Genomic DNA, 16,970 nt, shown 5'->3' with positions numbered 1-16,970 from the left:
ATTACTTTGTTTCCTGGAGAAAGAGAAACTTTGGGATGTTTTTTTCCTCCTTGCTTCTCATTCCCAGCACAGTGGGAGCAGGAGCAGAGGCCTTAGGGGAACTCCCCAAGCCCTTAATTTTGGAGCTCCTTCCCCAGGCTAGAGCAGAGAGCAGGCAGCGCAGTGTGCAGCACAGGTGCAAGGCAGGGGGGGTGCATCCTGCCCTGGGAATGGAGCTGCAGACAGCCCCTGGCTGCTGCTCTGGTGGCAAGGGGACAACCATCCCCCCCAGCTCAGCCCAGGGCAGGCTGCCAGCAGAGGAGTGACACCACACAGGGAGGCTGCAGGAGGAGAGGTTTTATTGGTATAAAAATGTACATAAATAATTCTGTCCCTTTCCGAGAGCAGGCGAGGGCCAAGGTCCAGCTCAGCACCTCAGTGAGGTCCTTGTGGCTCAGCCCCACTGCAGGTTGGGGGGGATGGGCCACCCCCCCGGTGGGGGGGCCTGCAGGGATGGGGGCAGATCCTGCACAGGTGGCCAGCCTGGTGGGTACTGGAAAGGTGCTGGTTTCTCAGGCAGAGCACTGCAGAGGGGAGAGATGGATGGGACAGAGGTGAGCCAGGGCTGACTCAGTTTGATGTGAGAGTCCTTGTGTCCCTCTGCTAGCCCCCAAAGTGTGGGGGGGAGCCAGCAGAGGAGGGTTTGGTTACTCATAAGTAGGTGATTTCACCCCCTCCCCAAACCCAACAGCAGAGCTGCTGCATAACCACCCCCAGCCCATTGCAGCAGCTGTGCTTGCTCACACAGCACATGATATGGGAGCATAAGGTAAGGGTTTGGGGTTTTTCTTGGGGGGGAACACAGACAGAGTGGGTGAAGCCCCCCAGGGAGGCTGCCCTCTCCTCATCCCCCCACTTCCAGCTGCTGGCAGGAGAGGCCTGGGTCTGGAAGTGTAGCTGGGAGCAGGGCTGAGAGTAGAGCCGGCCCTGTCCCCCCTGCTATCCAGCCCCAGCTGCTCACCACTCTGCACACAGCTGAGTTGTGAGGGGAACAAACAACATCAAGCAGATGTTTCTTTCCCAGCAGCCCCAATCCCAAGCCAGCTGTGAACTCTTCCCAAAGGACAAGGACCCCCTCGGAAACAGAGGGGCTGCCAAAGCAATGGGGGCCTTTCCCCAGGAGCACTCTTCAGCAGAGGGAAGAGGCTTCCTCCTCCAGCTCACAGCCTGGGAAACACTTTTGTCTCTGCCTCTCTCCCCCCAGTTCAGTGGTGGAGGCTGCTGGGAACACCACAACTGACTGGGGAAGCACAAAAGGCAGAAGTGCAAAGGCTCCTTTGTCTCCAGTTGAAGGAAGCTCTTGACCCTGGGCAGGTTTAGATTCAGGGGAAGTGCACCTTTCCCATTAATTCCTGAGCACAGGAAACTTATTTGTTCTTCAACCCAAGTCCTGACAGCAGCCTTCCAAGCTTCTCAGGCCTCTACCTCTGATCCTGATGAATCTTTTTAATTGTTATGCCAGAAGAAATCCAATCAGCCTCCTTTACATAATGCTCAGGAGCAGCAGCAGACTCCTCTCCCTGCAGGGCCCAGAGGTGGCTGACAGCCAGCCACAGGAGTCAAGTGCAGTGTTTCTAGGCAGCTCCTTCAGAGCAAAGTCACCTGAGCTGATGTTCAGCCCCCTGGGTGGGGGACTCTGCAGAGCTGAGGATGGGACCAGACTGCTGGGACACTCCCAAACCCCTCCTGGGCAGGAATCTTTTTTTGTTCCTGTCAGGAGTCATTGCTCGCACAGGCAGGCGAGCCCTGCAGCAGCAGTGGAGTGGGGAGCAGGCAGGGCATGGGCAAGGTGGAACAGGGCACTTGTCAATGAAGGAGCTGCAGGATGAGCATCAGAACCAATCAGTAGGGAGGATGCTGCCTGGATCCTCAGTCCTCTGGGGTCTCATAAGATACAAGCTCTGGCAGAGGCTTACTTGCAGCTGGAGCATTCAGAATGGCCACCCCCATGGGGATTCTCCATGGGGGTGTTTAGCAAGGGGCAGGAATTTGCCCTTCCAAAGGCATTTAATGGGATCCCCTCCTCTACCCACTCCCAGGTTCAGGAAGCCTGCAGGATCCCTCTGAGGCCTCAGACCCCTTTGTGATGGACACCCAGCAGCACACACTCACAGGCACCGACACGCTCCGTGTCCTTTGGCAGCTGGGTTCACAATCAATCACAGCCTGGCAGAGCCCTGCTGCTCAGAGAGCTACACCAGCTCCATCCAACCCCACCCCACCTCTCCAGAATGCAATGGCAAACTCTGACTTTGAAATACCCATCTGGTGGTGGCTTCCCAACAAAGTTTGTCCCCTGGAGCCCAGCCTGGCTGCACCATGGAGCTAATTCAGGGGACAGTTGAAAGTGCCAGGGAGACCTTCTGGCAGCCTTCCAGTACCTGAAGGGGCCTACAAGAAAGCTGAGGATGACATTTTTACAAGGGCTTGTAGTGACAGGACAAGGGGTGATGGCTTTAAATGGAAAGATTTGGATTAGATATATGGATATATAGTTTTAGGCTGAGGGTGGTGAGACACTGGCCCAAGTTTCCCAGAGAGGTGCGAGATGGAACCACCTCTGGGAAACTCCCTGGAGTCTTCACCTCCCTGGAACCATTCCAGGTGAGGTTGGGGCTGTGATCAACTTGCTCTAGGTGCAGATGTCCCTGCTGACTGCAGGGGGGTCAGACTGGATGAGCTTTAAAGACCCCTTCCAAGCCAAACCACTCTGTGATTCTGTGCAGTGCCACACCTCCCCCGAGGTAGCTCCTGGCCACAAGGCATGCTCCAGTGTGGTGCTTTCTTTGCACTGTGGTGCACTTGGAAACAGCCCAAGGCAGCAGCTCCACCTGCCAGGTATCCTGCCAGAAAACCCCAGCAAGGCAGAGACACAAATTTGGCTACGCTCACAGGTTGAGGCTTAACACAGCATTAACTTCCCCTCACATTCTGGGAGATTACACAGCCAAGACTTCTTCCATCCCAGCTTGAATTTCTCCTACACAGTGCTGCCAGAGAAGACAGAGGTGGAGCTGGGTCTCCAGCATCTCCTTTGGGAGCTGGCTGCCCTCCAGAGCACTTTCTCTACTGTTTTGTGCAGACTAATGAATGGTCTTTACTCACATCACCAGTCAGGCAAGCCAGCCCCTGGGCAGGCTATCATCCAAAACTGCTCAAAGCACCCCTTAGACCCTGCCAGAGATTCTGCCACATCTCAGGGACCTTGAGGACTGCAGAAGAGAGATGCTTCAAAGCACTTTTAGGAGGAACATGTACTCCCCAGGCACCAGGAACACAGGGACCTTCCCTGGCAAGGCAAAACAACTTCTCTGGCAGACAAAGCAAAACACACAGATGCATACTGCTGGGGCTGGAGAGCACAAGGGGAGAAGAGAAATGCCAGGGATGGGTGTTGGCAAGGCCAGATAGAGGAGGAAAAGCTTTGAATAGTTGGGGTTTAGCTCCTGTGGTAGATGGCTGCTGGGCCTGCATGGACAGAGGGGCTGTCTAGAAAGCAAGAGCTCTACAAATCCCAGATCTTGTGCATCTTTGGAAGCAGCAGGGACCGAGTGGTTCTGAAGTTTTGGAGATCCCTCTGGGTGTGGTGGTGGCTGTCTTCTGGAAGAGATGATCTACCCCAAGATCACAGAATCAGAGAATCAAGAAGGTTGGAAAAGACCTCAGAGATCATCAAGCCCAACTTGTCACCCAGCACCTCATGACTAACTAAACCCTGGCTCCAACTGCCACATCCAAACCTTTTTTGAACACCTCCAGGGATGGTGACTCCACCACCTCCCTGGGCAGCACATTCCATGGCCAATTACTCTTTCTGTAAAGAACTTTTTCCTCACCTCCAGCCTAAACTTCCCCTGGCACACAGCTTGAGACTGTGTCCTCTTCTTCTGCTGCTGCTTGCCTGAGAGAAGAGCCCAACCCCCACCTGGCTGCAGCCTCCCTTCAGGTAGTTGGAGACAGCAATGAGGTCTCCCCTGAGCCTCCTCTTCTCCAGGCTGAACACCCCCCAGCTCCATCAGCCTCTCCTCACAGGGCTGTGCTCCAGACCCCTCCCCAGCCTCATTGCCCTTCTCTGGACACCTTCCAGCATCTCAATGTCCTTCTCAAACTGAGGAGCCCAGAACTTGACACAGGACTCAAAGTGTGGCCTGAGCAGAGCTGAGTCCAGGGCAGAATGACTGGGCTCCTGCTGGCCACACTGTTCCTGATGCAGGCCAGGATGCCATTGGCCTTCTTGGCCACCTGGGCACACTGCTGGCTCCTGTTCAGCCTCCTGTCAACCAGCACCCCCAAGTCCCTTTCTGCCTGGCTGCTCTCCAGCCACTCTGACCCTGTGTGATTCAAGGGATTCAAGGGCAAGACAGGGTAAAAGGGGACACGTGAAGGGTCCAGGGGTGGCAGAAGGTCATGGCTGTTGTGAGCACCTGGCTAAGGGCAGCCAGGCTGATGGATGGAGCACACGGAAAGCACTGAGCCCAGACAAGCACCAGAAGGAAGATTCTGCCCAGCCCAAACACAGGGAGGAGAGGAGCAAAGAGAAAAAGAACAGAAGTGAGATGTGGCTCCTGCCCAGATGCCAGCCCATTAAGCCTGCGGCACAGTCAGGTGAGTGAGGAAGCAGCAGGCAGTGGCAGGTGCCTGGAGCCGAGCAAGTGCTGCCAGGAGGAGCTGATTCCAGCCTCCCCCTGCCAGGGACTGGCAGAGATGTGCAGGCAGAGGATGGGGAAGCTGGCAACAGATGAGTCTGGGCTCCTGCTGCCCAACTCCAGGCATTAGGAAGTCATCAAGGTGGTGGCACTGTCCCTCCAGACATGTTTGTGCACTCTGTAGAGCCCAGGAACACCCAACCCTCTGCTTGCCTTCCTCAGGGCAGCAGCTACAGGCAGCAAGGCCTGGCTGGTCCTCCAGGAACAGGGGAGACATGGGCACCCATCTGTGATGTGGGCATACAGGAGCAGATCCACACCAGTCTGTAGTGTGTGCCAAGAGCAGGCAGTGCTGGCAGGGTGAGTGTTAAATGGGGTCCCATCAAGTTGGGATCCCCCCCGCGGTGCTGGGGCCAGCTCTGGAGTCCTCAGCACAGACAGGGACCTGTTGGAGCAGGGCCAGAGGAGGCCACAGCAATGCTGGGAGGGCTGGAAGCCCTCTGCTGTGAGGCCAGGCTGAGAGAGTTGAGCTTGTTCAGCCTGGAGAAGAGAAGGCTTCAGGGAGACTTCCTGGTGGCCTTTCAGCCCTGAAAGGGCTGCTCAGAGAGCTGGGGACAGACCTTTGAGCAGGGCCTGTTGACACAGGACAAGGAGTGATGGTTTGAAACTAGGAGAGAGTCAGACTGGAGAGAAGGAAGACTTGACACTGAGGGTGGTGAGAGCCTGTCCCAGGTTGCCCAGAGAGGTGGGAGATGCTCCATGCCTGGAAGTATCCAGGTGAGGTTGTTTGGGCTCTGAGCAACCTGCTCTAGTTGCAAATGTCCCTGCTGACTGCAGGGGGATTGGATGGCTTTTAAAGGTCCCTTCCAACCCAAGCCATTCAATGATTCTGTGATCACCTGCACCTTCTCCTGCCCTAATCACACCCCTCTTGTACAACCCCCTCTGCAGCATGCAGCCCAGGAGCAGCATCCAGCACCCATCCCTCACATGGACACTCCCCAGCCACCAGTACCTGTTACTCTGAGCAGCACTCAGTCTCTTTGCTCTCTTCTCCAGCCAGTCCTCAATGGTGCCAGGTGGGACATCTGCTCCCTCCTGCTGCAGCTCCTTTAATCTCTGCTCCCCTGAATAAGAGAGAGAGAGAGAAGGAAAGAGAGACAGAGAGAGGGAGAGAGAGAGAGGCTGATCAGGCACTCACTGCAATTCTTTCACTCCATTAAACCTGCTGCTCATAACCCTGCACAGTTTCTTACAGTGCAGAGTTTGCCACTTGCTGTGGTGGCCCCTCCTCCTCCTCCACCACTATCCACCTGCCATCTGATGCTTGGCCTGCTCACTGGTGACAGCTCCAGCCAGCCAGAGTAAGGGACAAGAGCTAAGCTGGCAAGCACGGCTGCAGCCTGGGTGCTTTGCTGAGGGGAGCCTGACATCTCCCCTGGGCAGACTGTCCTCACTCTCGCCTTGAACAGCCTCTGCTGGCCCTCAGCCCCTCAGCACTTTCCAAAGGCTTGTCCCTCTAACTGGCAGCAGGGACATTGCCACCTCTGCTTGCTCAGGTGAGAGTGGCAGGGACGTCTGTCCGGATCGATGCAGATTTGGCAGGCTGTGAGTCTGTGAGCATGCAGCCAGGGGAGGGGATCTGAGATGCTGTCAAGGGTGCTCAGGGCACCCACGGTGTGATGTGTCCCCAGCTCTGCACAGTCAGGGCAGGAAGATCTCACCCAGCCCAGGATGCATCCCCAGCTCTGGACAGGCGGGGCAGGAGGATCTCACCCAGCTGGATGCATTCCCAGCTCTGGACAGGCAGGGCAGGAGGATCTCACCCAGCCCAGGTGCAAAACTAGAGCAGGTCCTGGTGGGGGAGGGGAGCAGGACCCTGCATCTGCTCACAAAGTTCAGAAGGAGCAAGGCAGCACCTGTAGGAGGGGTGCAGGGACAGGGCAGCCTGAGGTCCTTTCAGCTTTCAACCCCCTCTGCCCCTTTGGGTAGGACTGTGTGGGGCAGACACCTGCAGGCAGCGCACGCTGCAGCTCTGTCCTCTCTGGGCAGAAGTGCACAGAGCCCAGCACTCCTCAGTCACTCTGCACTGGGCAGAAATCAGCAGCTGCCCAGTTAGCAGAGCTCCCTGGTGCCCCCTCTGCAGCGGTGACAAAGCAGGAAGGGATGTGAGTGGTGAGCAGGGTGCAGCAGGAGTCCTTGACACGCACTCCACAGCCGCCCTCCTGCCAGCGCGGCGGGCAGGGCGCTGAGGAGCTGCTCTGAGCAATTAGATCTCCAGCCCAGTGGAAAGTTCCCACCCGACAGACAAGGCAACGTGATTCTGTGCAAAGCAAACACTGGGAAGGAAGCTGAGGTCGTTCTCCTTCACCCTGCTCATCACAGCCTGGGAGGACCCTGATGCCATTTGGAGACTGAGCCTGCCAGCGGCCCCAGCCTGGCGCAGCCACCTGCAGCCGTGCCACTAGGAGGGCTGCTCCGCAGCCACCCCACCGGCTGTCACCTGTGGAAGGAAAATGTTAGACATTTCCAGACAGGGTGTGAAATTAATATTGCTTGGGCAGAGTGAAGGATCACTTCATCCTGGTGGTGGCAACCAATTATTCATCTGCCTGTTGAATATTAATAAGGATGGCAGCAATGTGCTACACAATGAGCAGCCGGAGATGGATCATTTGTCATCCAGCCCTTTCATCTGCTGCTGGGGCTGGTGGGGGTGACCATGTACTCACTGCCACCACAAAGACACCCTGCTGTGGTCCTGATGTCAGGGTGCTGCCCTGCAACCCAGTGATAAGGATGCAGCTGGAAGCAGGGCTGCTCACATCTCCTGTGCTTGCTCCCAAGGAGCAAAGCTCCAGCAGAGCTATTTGGGGTCAAGCCAACAGCCTGTCCCAGTCAGGGCACTGGGGAAGCAAGAAGCTCAGCCTGGTGAGCTGAGCACTGCTCAGGATATCTGAACTAAGCTCCCAGTTTAGACTTCCCTGTCTGGATCACAGCCACCTTATTTCCCTCTCTTCCAGGCTGGCTGAGGAGAAACTTTTTAGGTAGGCTGATCTGGCTTAATCAGAGGGCTGGAGCACCTCTGCTGTGAGGCCAGGCTGAGAGACTTGGGGCTATTCAGTCTGGAGAAGAAAAGACTCCAGGGAGACCTTGGAGCAGCCTTCCAGGACCTGAAGGGAGCTACAGGAGAGCTGGGGAGGGACTTTTGACAAAGACATGGAGTGATAGGACAGGGGTAATGGCCTCAAACTGGAAGAAGCTGGATTTAGATTAGACATTAGGAAGAAATTCTTCCCCATGAGGGTGGTGAGGCACTGAAACAGGTTGCACAGAGAAGTTGTGGAGGTTGCAAGCCTGGAAGTGTTCAAAGGCAGGTTGGATGGGGCCCTGAGCAAGGTGCTCTAGCAGGAAGTGTCCCTGACCATGGCAGGGGAGTTGGACTAAATGACTTTTAAAGGTCCCTTCCAACTCAAACCATTCTATGATTCTCCATCTGTTGAGCACCTGGACTCATCCCATCTCAGCAATGGTTGTGACAAGCTTCAATGAGGCAGGGAAGAACATCACAGAGAGAAATTCTTCCACCTCTACCTACCACCAAGATTTCCTTCTCATCCCACTCCAAGCCTCCACCCAGAATAGACCAAAAACTGCCCCAGGGCCACTGCCCCAGGGCCACTGCCCCAGGAACTGGTGGGAGCCCACAGACTCAAGCAGCCACAACTCACTGTCTTGTCCAAGAAAGACCACTGCTTTTGCTGGAACAACTCAACTCATGTTGGCCTCCATGAAGCTCCAGGTGTCCAGACCAGAAAGCCATCCAGCTGGCTCCCTGTTCATGGAAGCTCCATGGACTACTGCTCCAAAGCACTCCAACCTTGGGCTGAGGAACAAAGCCCTGCCCACCTCAACACACACCTATCCAAAAGGCAAATCTGTGTGTCTTTGAAGCACACACACCCCATCCAAGAACCATCAAAACCACCAGGAGATGGGAAACACCCCCTGAATGTCAACAGGAACTCTGAGGTGTAATCACACCCAGCCACAGCCTCCCCCTCCTCACACCTGGGTGTGCAGCCAGCCAGGCTGCTGCAGCATGGCAGGTGTGAAGGTGCTTCCCTCCCTCCTCCTTCCCACCGGGGTGTTTGCTTCAAAGCCTAATTACAGCCAATTAAAAGAACGGCTGCAGTCATGAAGTGCCTCCTTAATGATGCTGGAGTAGGAGGTCAGATTTATTTTCTCTCCCCAAGCGCTTCTAGTAGGAGTTTTCTTCCACTACAGTACATGAGATGCAAACACCAGCACCAGGCAGGTCACCCAGCAAAGAGATTTAGAAGTAATCCCACAGCTCCCTCACTGCAGAAGATGTGGCAGCCCAAACTCCTCCAGAGCACACAACAGCAGCAGACAGCAGCCAAGAAATGAAATTGTGATCAGCAGGACAGGCAGGGGATTCTGCCCCTCTGCTCTGCTCTGCTGAGACCCCACCTGAAGCACTGCATCCAGTTCTGGTGCCCCCAGCACAAGGAGGACATGGAACTGCTGGAAAGAGTCCAGAGGAGGCCACAAGGATGATCAGAGGGCTGGAGAACCTCTGCTCTGGGGACAGGCTGGGAGAGTTGGGGCTGAAGAAGAGACACCTTGGAGCAGCCTTCCTGTACTTGAAGGGGGCTACAGGAGAGCTGGGGAGGGGCTTTTGACAAGGGCTTGGAGTGACAGGATGAAGGGCAATGTGTTGAAGCTTGAGGAGGGCAGATTCAGACTGGAGATTAAGAAGAAATTCTTTCCAGTGAGGGTGGTGAGACACTGGAACAGGTGGCCCAGGGAGGATGTGGCTGCCCCCTCCCTGGATGTGTTCAAGGCCAGGTGGGATGAGGTCTCGAGCAACCTGGGCTAGTGGAAAGTGTCCCTGCCCATGGCAGGGGGGTTGGAACCAGATGATCTTCAAGTTCCTTACCAACCCAACCCCTTCCATGAGCCCCATGGGGCTGCTGCAGAAGTCACTGCCCAGCAGCCGACCGTGAGTGTGCTGCCTCTGCCGCTCCTTGCTGAGCGAAGCTGGTTGAGCACAGCCACCCCTGGCAGCCTCCCCTGCACCCTTTCAGTCACAGGGATTTACTGCACACAGCCACCCAGCGGTGCCCTGGGCCTCCCCTGGCAGCTCTGGCTGGCTGGAGCTGCCCGGCAAGGCCGTGCTGGTGTCAATCCCAGCGGTGGAAGTGCTGCAGGTTAGCAGGGAGCCAGTAACTTTTAAGTAAGAAGGCAGTAATTTGACAGTGACTTCTCCTGACACCACTGTACTTAAAATGACAGCCTGGAAGTGTCATGCTGATGAATGATGCAGCAGATGCAGAAGATGAATGCTTTGATGCGGCAGCAGCTGGGAAGAGGCCTCCCTCCCTGCTGAAGATGGGAACTGTTGCGTCGTGATGAGGATATTCTACAGGGTGCAGCGATGCTGGAGCCAAACTAGGACAGGCTCTGAGCTGTTACCCAACTGCAAATTGCCTAGAGATGTTCCTGCCACACCCACAAGGCTGGCATGCAGAGGGGTGAGCTCCCTGCCTTGGGAAGGCCAGAGGTTAAGGATAACTTTTTTCCTCATAGAGCTGCTGAACAGGGATCCAGGGATAGGTTCAATATTTACATCACTGCACTACTGAGACCCCACCTGGAGCACTGCATCCAGTTCTGGTGCCCCCAGCACAGGAAGGACAAGGAACTGCTGGACAGGGTTCAGATGAAGCCACAAAGATGATCAGAGGGCAGGAGAGCCTCCCCTATAAGGACAGGCTGGGAAAGCTGGGGCTGTTCAGCCTGAAGAAGAAACGGCTCTGGGAAGACTTTAGAGCAGCCTTCCAGAACATGAAGGGGGCTACAGGAGAGCTGGGGAGGGACTTTTTACAGGGGCTTGTAGTGACAGGACAAGGGACAATGGATTGAAGCTTGAGGAGGGAAGATTTAGACTGGAGCTTAGGAAGAAATTCTTTCCAGTGAGGGTGGTGAGACACTGGAACAGATTGCCCAGGGAGGCTGTGGATGTCCCCTCCCTGGAGCTGTTGGACTGGATGATCTCTAGAGGTCCCTTCCAATCACCACCATGCTGGGATTCTGTGATTCTTCCCTCCATCACATCCCTCCAAGCTCTCTGTGGGCTCAGTTGATCTGATTTAGAGGTCTGTGTGATGCATAGTCTGCTGGCTCTGCCCACACAGGATTTCCATGCCACAGCACCAGAGGTGAGCAGGATTTAACTCCACAACCAGGCACTTGTGCTCGAGCAGCAGAGCCGAGGATGAGGCACCCTGCCCGGCCCTTGCTCCTTCAAGTCTAATTGTTTAATTAAATGTTTGACTTGGTAATACAAATGCAAGGTTTCCAAGTGGTCTCCCAGGAATCAGCTCTTTCACCAGCCAATTCTCCACTGCCAACTGACCCAGCTGACAGGAGTCAATATCCAGTAACAAGTGTAATTGGCAGAGCAAGCTGCCCGAGCGTGGAGATTCCCCTGCTGCTCCACTCTGCTCCAGGGAGCTTTCACCTCCCCTGCAATCAGCAGCAGCCTTCAGTGACTACAACAGCGACAGGTTCCTGCAAACAGCCTGCCAGGAGCCCAGCACTGAAAGCATGCAGCAGGGAAGGGTTGGGGAGAGCTCCTGGGTGAGCAGTGAGGAAAAGGAGCCCTAGCAGGGCTGGCTGGAGCTCTGCTCTCCTCTCCTCTCCCGAGCAGTCCGCTGAGGTGGGGTTTATTGACTGCAAGCGCTGCGCAGTGATTGATTCACGGCCACCTTGGGGACTCTCAGACTGACTCAGCAACGTGAGGACTGAACAGTTCTGGAGAGCTGCCTCCTGCCTGGGCTCACCAGAGCCTTGCCTCCCCAGCCTGGTCCCTCAGGAGGCCAGCAGGGAGACTGCAGCCTGTGCACATCCCACATGTGCTGCATAGGCGTGCACGTACGCACAGCCCTCCAGCACCAGAGCCTGCCTTGGCCAGACTCCTGGCACAACACTTGGCTGCTTCGCTCCTGGTGTGGGCACCAGATCTGCTCAGAAGCTGGGCTTCTGAAGGAGCATTGCCAGCTCAGTCAAGGAAGCAATCCTTCCTCTCTGCTCCACACTGGTAAGGCTGTGTCTGGGTGCCGCACCCAGTTCTAGTCTCCCCAGTGCCACAGAGACAGGGACATATTGGAGGGGACTACAAGAAAGCTGGGGAGGGACTTTTGACAAGGGCTTGTAGTGACAGGATGAGAGGGAATGGATTGAAGCTTGAGGAGGGCAGACTGGAGATTAGGAAGAAATTTGTTTCAGTGTGGGTGGTGAGACACTGAGACAGGTTGCCCAGGGAGGTTGTGGATGCCTCCTCCCTGGAGGTGTTCAAGGCCAGAGGGGATGGGGCCTTGAGCAACCTGGGCTAGTGGCAGGTGCCCCTATCCATGGCAGGGGGTTAGAACTGGATGATCTTCAAGGTCCCTTCTAACCCAAACCATTCTGTGAATCTAAGACACACTGGAAGGAGTCCAGCAAAGTCAAGAGACAATGTGCAGAAACCAAAATAGAAGAATTTCCATTTAAATACTGAGAAACCCCAAAACTTCTCAATGCAAATGTGGTCACACACTGGAACAGGCTACCCCACAGAAGCTATAGTCTCCAGCCTTGGAGGTACTTGGGGTGCATTCAGAAGAGTGCAGTCAGCAGGTCAAGGGAGGTTCTCTTCTCCTTCTATTCTGCTCTAGTGAAGCCACAGCTTGAGTGCTGGGTCCAGTTCTGGGCTCCCCAGTTCAACAGAGACAGGGAACTACTGGAGAGAGGCCAGTGGAGGCTACAAAGATGCTGAGAGGACTAGAACATCTCTGTGAGGAGGAAAGGCTGAGAGCCCTGGGGCTGTTGAGCCTGGAGAAGAGAAGCCTGAGAGGGGATGTGATCAATGCTCAGCAAGAGATAAAGGGCAAGAGGCTGAGGCCAGACTCCTGTCAGTGGTGCCCAGCAACAGGACAAGGAGCAGCAGGCACAAACTGGAACCCATCTGAGCAGGAGGAGAAAGTTGTTTGGTGTGAGGCTGCTGGAGGCCTGGAGCAGGCTGCCCAGAGAGGTTGTGAAGTCTCCTTCTGTGGAGAGCTTCCACCCCCCCTGGCCATTGTGCTCCTGGGCAAGCTGCTGTGGCTGCCCTGCTTTAGCAGGGGGCTGGACTGGATGATCTCCAGAGGTCCCTTCCAACTCCACCATGCTGGGATTCTGTGATACTCCAAACATAACTGGAGGTGGACCTGAGTATCCTGCTCAAACTTACCCTTTGAGTAAGACAGGGTTGGGACTAGACCACCTGCAGTGGAGACCTCAACCAGTCCATAGGTTCTCAGCAGCACCTCACCCACATTTTCTCTAACCACCAAAGTAATGAATCCTGCAGAGCTGCCACCCTCTCAGGGCCAGGAGCTGATACTCCTGGAATGACCATGTTCAAAAGTGCTCTGCAGACTTGCAGCAGGGGAGCAGCTACCATTCACTCCCTGCCCAAACTTCAATCTCACCCAAGCAGACATGAGCAGAGGTTGTGGGGATCCAAAACCCCACATTCTCTCCTCAGGACAGCAGGTTAGCTTTTCCCAAGAGATGAAGCAGCAGCTCCCTGGTAAGAGCAGGGAGGTGGGGTAAATGCAGTCCATACATGGAAGGGGAAGTGATGTAGCAGTGCCCTCTGCTGCTGACAGCTTTCATTCCCTGACCGAACAAAACCCCGAGGACTCCCAAAGCCCACTCTGCTTGCTGCAAAGCTCAGCCCTGGCGTTGTGCCTGTGCCAGTAGAGCAGGAGCAGAGAGCATGAGAGAAACTGCAGCACTTGCAGCCCTGCCCCAGGCTCACGTCACACCGGGAGGCTGTGGGAGAGATCCATGTCAGGTAGGGGCAGCGAGGGACTGCAGGCGCTCACCGCACAGCCCCTCACACACCGCTGCCAGCCCAGGCTCCCTGCACCAGCTCCCCCTCCACAGAGCCCCCTCCAGCTGTTTTCTTGTTGGAGGACTCACCCTGAACCTGGGCACTCAGCTTCTCCAGATCCTGCTCTGTCATGTGGGAAAATCTGCAATTGGAGCCAAAATCACACTGTCCTGGGAAGAAAAAGCCAGAGTGGGATAGCAGCTGCACAGGCATGGTCCTGCCCTCTCAGTGCCGTGCAGACCCCAGGTCCACCACCCCTGCACAGTGGGCACACAGGCCCAAGCCCTCCAGTCCCTCTGGAACAAAGACACATGCCAGAGCTCCCCAGAAGCCCTTGGGCTGGCTCAGGAAGGAGCTGCTGGGCTCACACAGGCATTTCCACCTCAGAACTCACCTGTTTGTAGAAACTTCCGACAGGGTTTCTTGGTTTGCTCCTCTTGCAGGATAGCAGCAGCATCTAGGGCAGACAGGGACAGAACAGGGTAAAGATCTCTTTCACAGCAACACCCCATCCGTTGTGGGCCCAAACAGGTCAGCTGCCTGGTGGGAAGCCTTTTGACATTACAACTAGGAACTCAAGCCACAAATTGCCCAGGGAGGTTGAGGATGCCTCCTCCCTGGAGGTGTTCAAAGCCAGGTTGGGCAAGGCCTTGAGCAACCTGGTCTAGTGGAAGGTGTCTCTGCCCATGGCAGGGGGGTTAGAACTAGATGATCTTTAGGGTCTCTTCCAACACAAACCATTCCATGATGGATGACTTGTGACACTGACACTTAACAGTCCCTGTTTGCACCTCTGGCTTCAGCTTTTCACTGGCTTGCAAACATCACCTTCTTGGCTTTCTGCCTCGTGCGCACAACGGGAAGGGAAGAGCTCTGCAGGGCTCCTAAGCAGCTGAGACAGAGCAGGCAGACTCACAGAGCTCTCAGAAAAGCTGTGAGACTCACAGAACCCAGTGCTGAGCCTCCAGTGGACACCACTGAAATGTGTCCAGTTCAAGAGAGACAGGGAACTACTGGGTAGAGTCCAGAGCAGGCTACAAAGATGCTGAGGAGCCTGGAGCACCTCTGTGAAGAGGAAAAGCTGAGAGACCTGAGGCTGTTGAGCCTGGAGAAGAGAAGCCTGAGAGGGAATCTTCTCCAGCCCCTCTCCAGCTCTCCTGTAGCCCCCTTCAAATACCGGAAGGCTGCTAGAAGGTCTGCCCAGAGCCTCCTCTTTTCCAGCCTCAACAACCCCAATTCTCTCAGCCTGGCCTCACAGCAGAGTTGCTCCAGCCTTATGATTAAGCCAGATCAACTCTGGCCTACAAAAAGTACCTACCTCACCTTCAGAAACCATAACTCACTTTGTTCTCTCAGCTCTCCTGGCTCAGGTTGGCTCATGATGCCAAGAGAGTTTTACCTGCAGCTCCTCTTCTCACAAATAGTCTCCCTATCTCTTCCACCTCATTCTGAGTCCCAGCTGATGTCTCCAGTTTCCCCCTCCTGCACCCAGAGGAGAGTTTTGCCTCTGAGACTTTGACAGCAGGAGCATCATCACAGGTCACTGGCATAATCTGAATCAATCATCAGTGCTGACTTATTTTATCTGTTTCCCCCTGCCTCACCCAACCCCTCCCCAGTGCCAGGAAGGGAGAGGCAGGCTGCTGGTAGTACCTACCTCGGAATAAGTCGTACCAGACTCTCTTAGCCCTGAGGTGCTGTACTCCATTGAGGTGTTTCTTCCTGTTGTGAAGGTTGTCCTGGAAGGACCTGTCACAGTAGTCACAGAAGTATCTTTTCCCCATCTCAGCCTGGGAACCCTCAAGACAGATCTTCAGTGCCCAGCCATGCCTGCCCTGGGAATGGAAGAGCCAAGATTTACAGCACCTGCTTCCAAAGGAGAACTCAAATCATTTAGGGCTGGCAGACAGAGAAAGAGGGAAGACCCAACACTGTATATTCTTGTCCATTACAGCCTGGTGGGGCAGCATCTGCTCCACATGCACAGGTGAACAGGCCTGGGTCTCCATTTCTTATCTCTGTTACCCAAAGCAAAAACATTTCTGCTGGAAGGAACCTCCTTCCCTGAGCATGGTGGAGTTCAGAGCATGCAAAAAAGAGACCCCCTTGGAGCCAACAGCTCCCAGCCACCACCTGCACCAAGGAAGGAGCATCAGAAACCATTCTATGTGCAAACAGCAGGAGCTGGAGGTCCATGCCACAGCCTCTTTAACCACAGACAACCTCCACATCCATCTATGTAAGGTAAGGAAGAAACTCAGCAAGATGTGAGTGCTCCACCACGTACAGTGCTTGCCATCACAACAGCCAGGAGGAACGGACCCTCAGCTCCACTGAACACAACCTGGGGGTGCCTGGTCCTCTTCCTCCCACTGGGAGAGGGGCTCACCACCTGTATTTGTAGCCTGGAGACTCTGCTGTGCAGTTTCAGGAAGGAACAGGACAAAATTTGGGTGCTCTCATCAGTGCTAGGTCCAGATCAGCCCAGAACTTAACAGGGCAGATGGGGCTGAGACTGCAGCTCTGTTGCCACGCACTGTCCCTTCTGGAGGTGTGACAGACACCCTGAATTGCTGGTAGTTCTCTCTTGAGTGATATAAAGGCACCTGATAAATGCCAAAGATGGATGGAGTGGGAGATAAACTCCACAAGCAATTCTCCAGGTTTGACACCTTGACAGCCAAAGGCATTTAAAAACTGGCAGGGAGAGCAGCAGGAGAAATGAGGATTCCATAGCTGTGGCAGGGCAGGAACCACTGCAGCCTCCCTGCCAGCCCTGGGATGAGCAGCAGCAGATGACCCCTCAGCATTACACTATGGAAGCTCTGCCAGCCTGTCCTGCCAGCCAGCCAGCCCAGCACCTGCTGGGCAACCCTGCCAAAATCCCATCCTCTCCCACTCCTGAGAGCTGCTCTTCAACATTTAACCCCTGGAAACCACTCAGGCCTCACACCACAACTAATCTCCTTCAAATCATGAAGCTCCTCTGACTTAAAGAGGTTCAACATGGGCAAGTGTAGGGTCCTGCACCTGGGGAGGAATAACTCCTTGTTACCAGTACAGGTGAGGGGTTACCTGCTGCGAAGGAGTTCCATGAAGAAGGACCTGGGATTGCTGGTGGGAACAAATTGCCCATGAGCCAGAACTGTGCCCTCATGGCCACAAAGCCAACACAAAAATGTAACCAGCAGGTGAAGGGAGGTTCTCCTGCCCTTCTGCTCTGCCCTAGTGAGACTGCATCTGGAGTCCTGGTTTCAGTTTTGGGCCCCCCAGTTCCAGAGAGACAGGGAACTGCTGGAGAGAGTATAGTAGAGGCCTGGAGGATCTCTGAGGAGGAAAGG

The 16,970-nt window shown here is 55.2% G+C and overlaps 1 protein-coding gene across 1 annotated transcript; it reads right to left on the bottom strand.

The window, feature by feature from the left end:
• Nucleotides 1-433: 433 nt before the first annotated feature.
• Nucleotides 434-15,413, bottom strand: ZMAT5 (zinc finger matrin-type 5). Its single transcript, XM_054392980.1, has 5 exons — nucleotides 15,287-15,413; nucleotides 14,024-14,086; nucleotides 13,719-13,799; nucleotides 5,701-5,812; nucleotides 434-563 (listed from the first exon to the last, which is right to left on the bottom strand). The coding sequence occupies exons 1-5, from the start codon at nucleotides 15,411-15,413 to the stop codon at nucleotides 434-436; spliced, it is 513 nt and encodes a 170-aa protein (XP_054248955.1).
• Nucleotides 15,414-16,970: the final 1,557 nt, after the last annotated feature.

The sequence above is a fragment of the Indicator indicator genome, chromosome 26 (assembly GCF_027791375.1).
Source record: "Indicator indicator isolate 239-I01 chromosome 26, UM_Iind_1.1, whole genome shotgun sequence".
NCBI lineage: Eukaryota > Metazoa > Chordata > Aves > Piciformes > Indicatoridae > Indicator > Indicator indicator.
This window is presented reverse-complemented; position numbering and strand designations above follow the sequence as displayed.

What these genes read in the sequence shown, in the direction of transcription:
- ZMAT5 (XM_054392980.1), bottom strand. Translation starts at nt 15,413, where the DNA reads ATGGGGAAAAGATACTTCTGTGACTACTGTGACAGGTCCTTCCAGGAC. An exon ending in CTGGTACGACTTATTCCGAG is followed by an intron (nt 14,087 to 15,286) that starts GTAGGTACTACC and finishes TGTCTGCCCTAG; the next exon opens with ATGCTGCTGCTATCCTGCAA. An exon ending in AGTGCTGCTCAGAGTAACAG is followed by an intron (nt 564 to 5,700) that starts GTACTGGTGGCT and finishes TCCCCTCTGCAG; the next exon opens with TGCTCTGCCTGAGAAACCAG.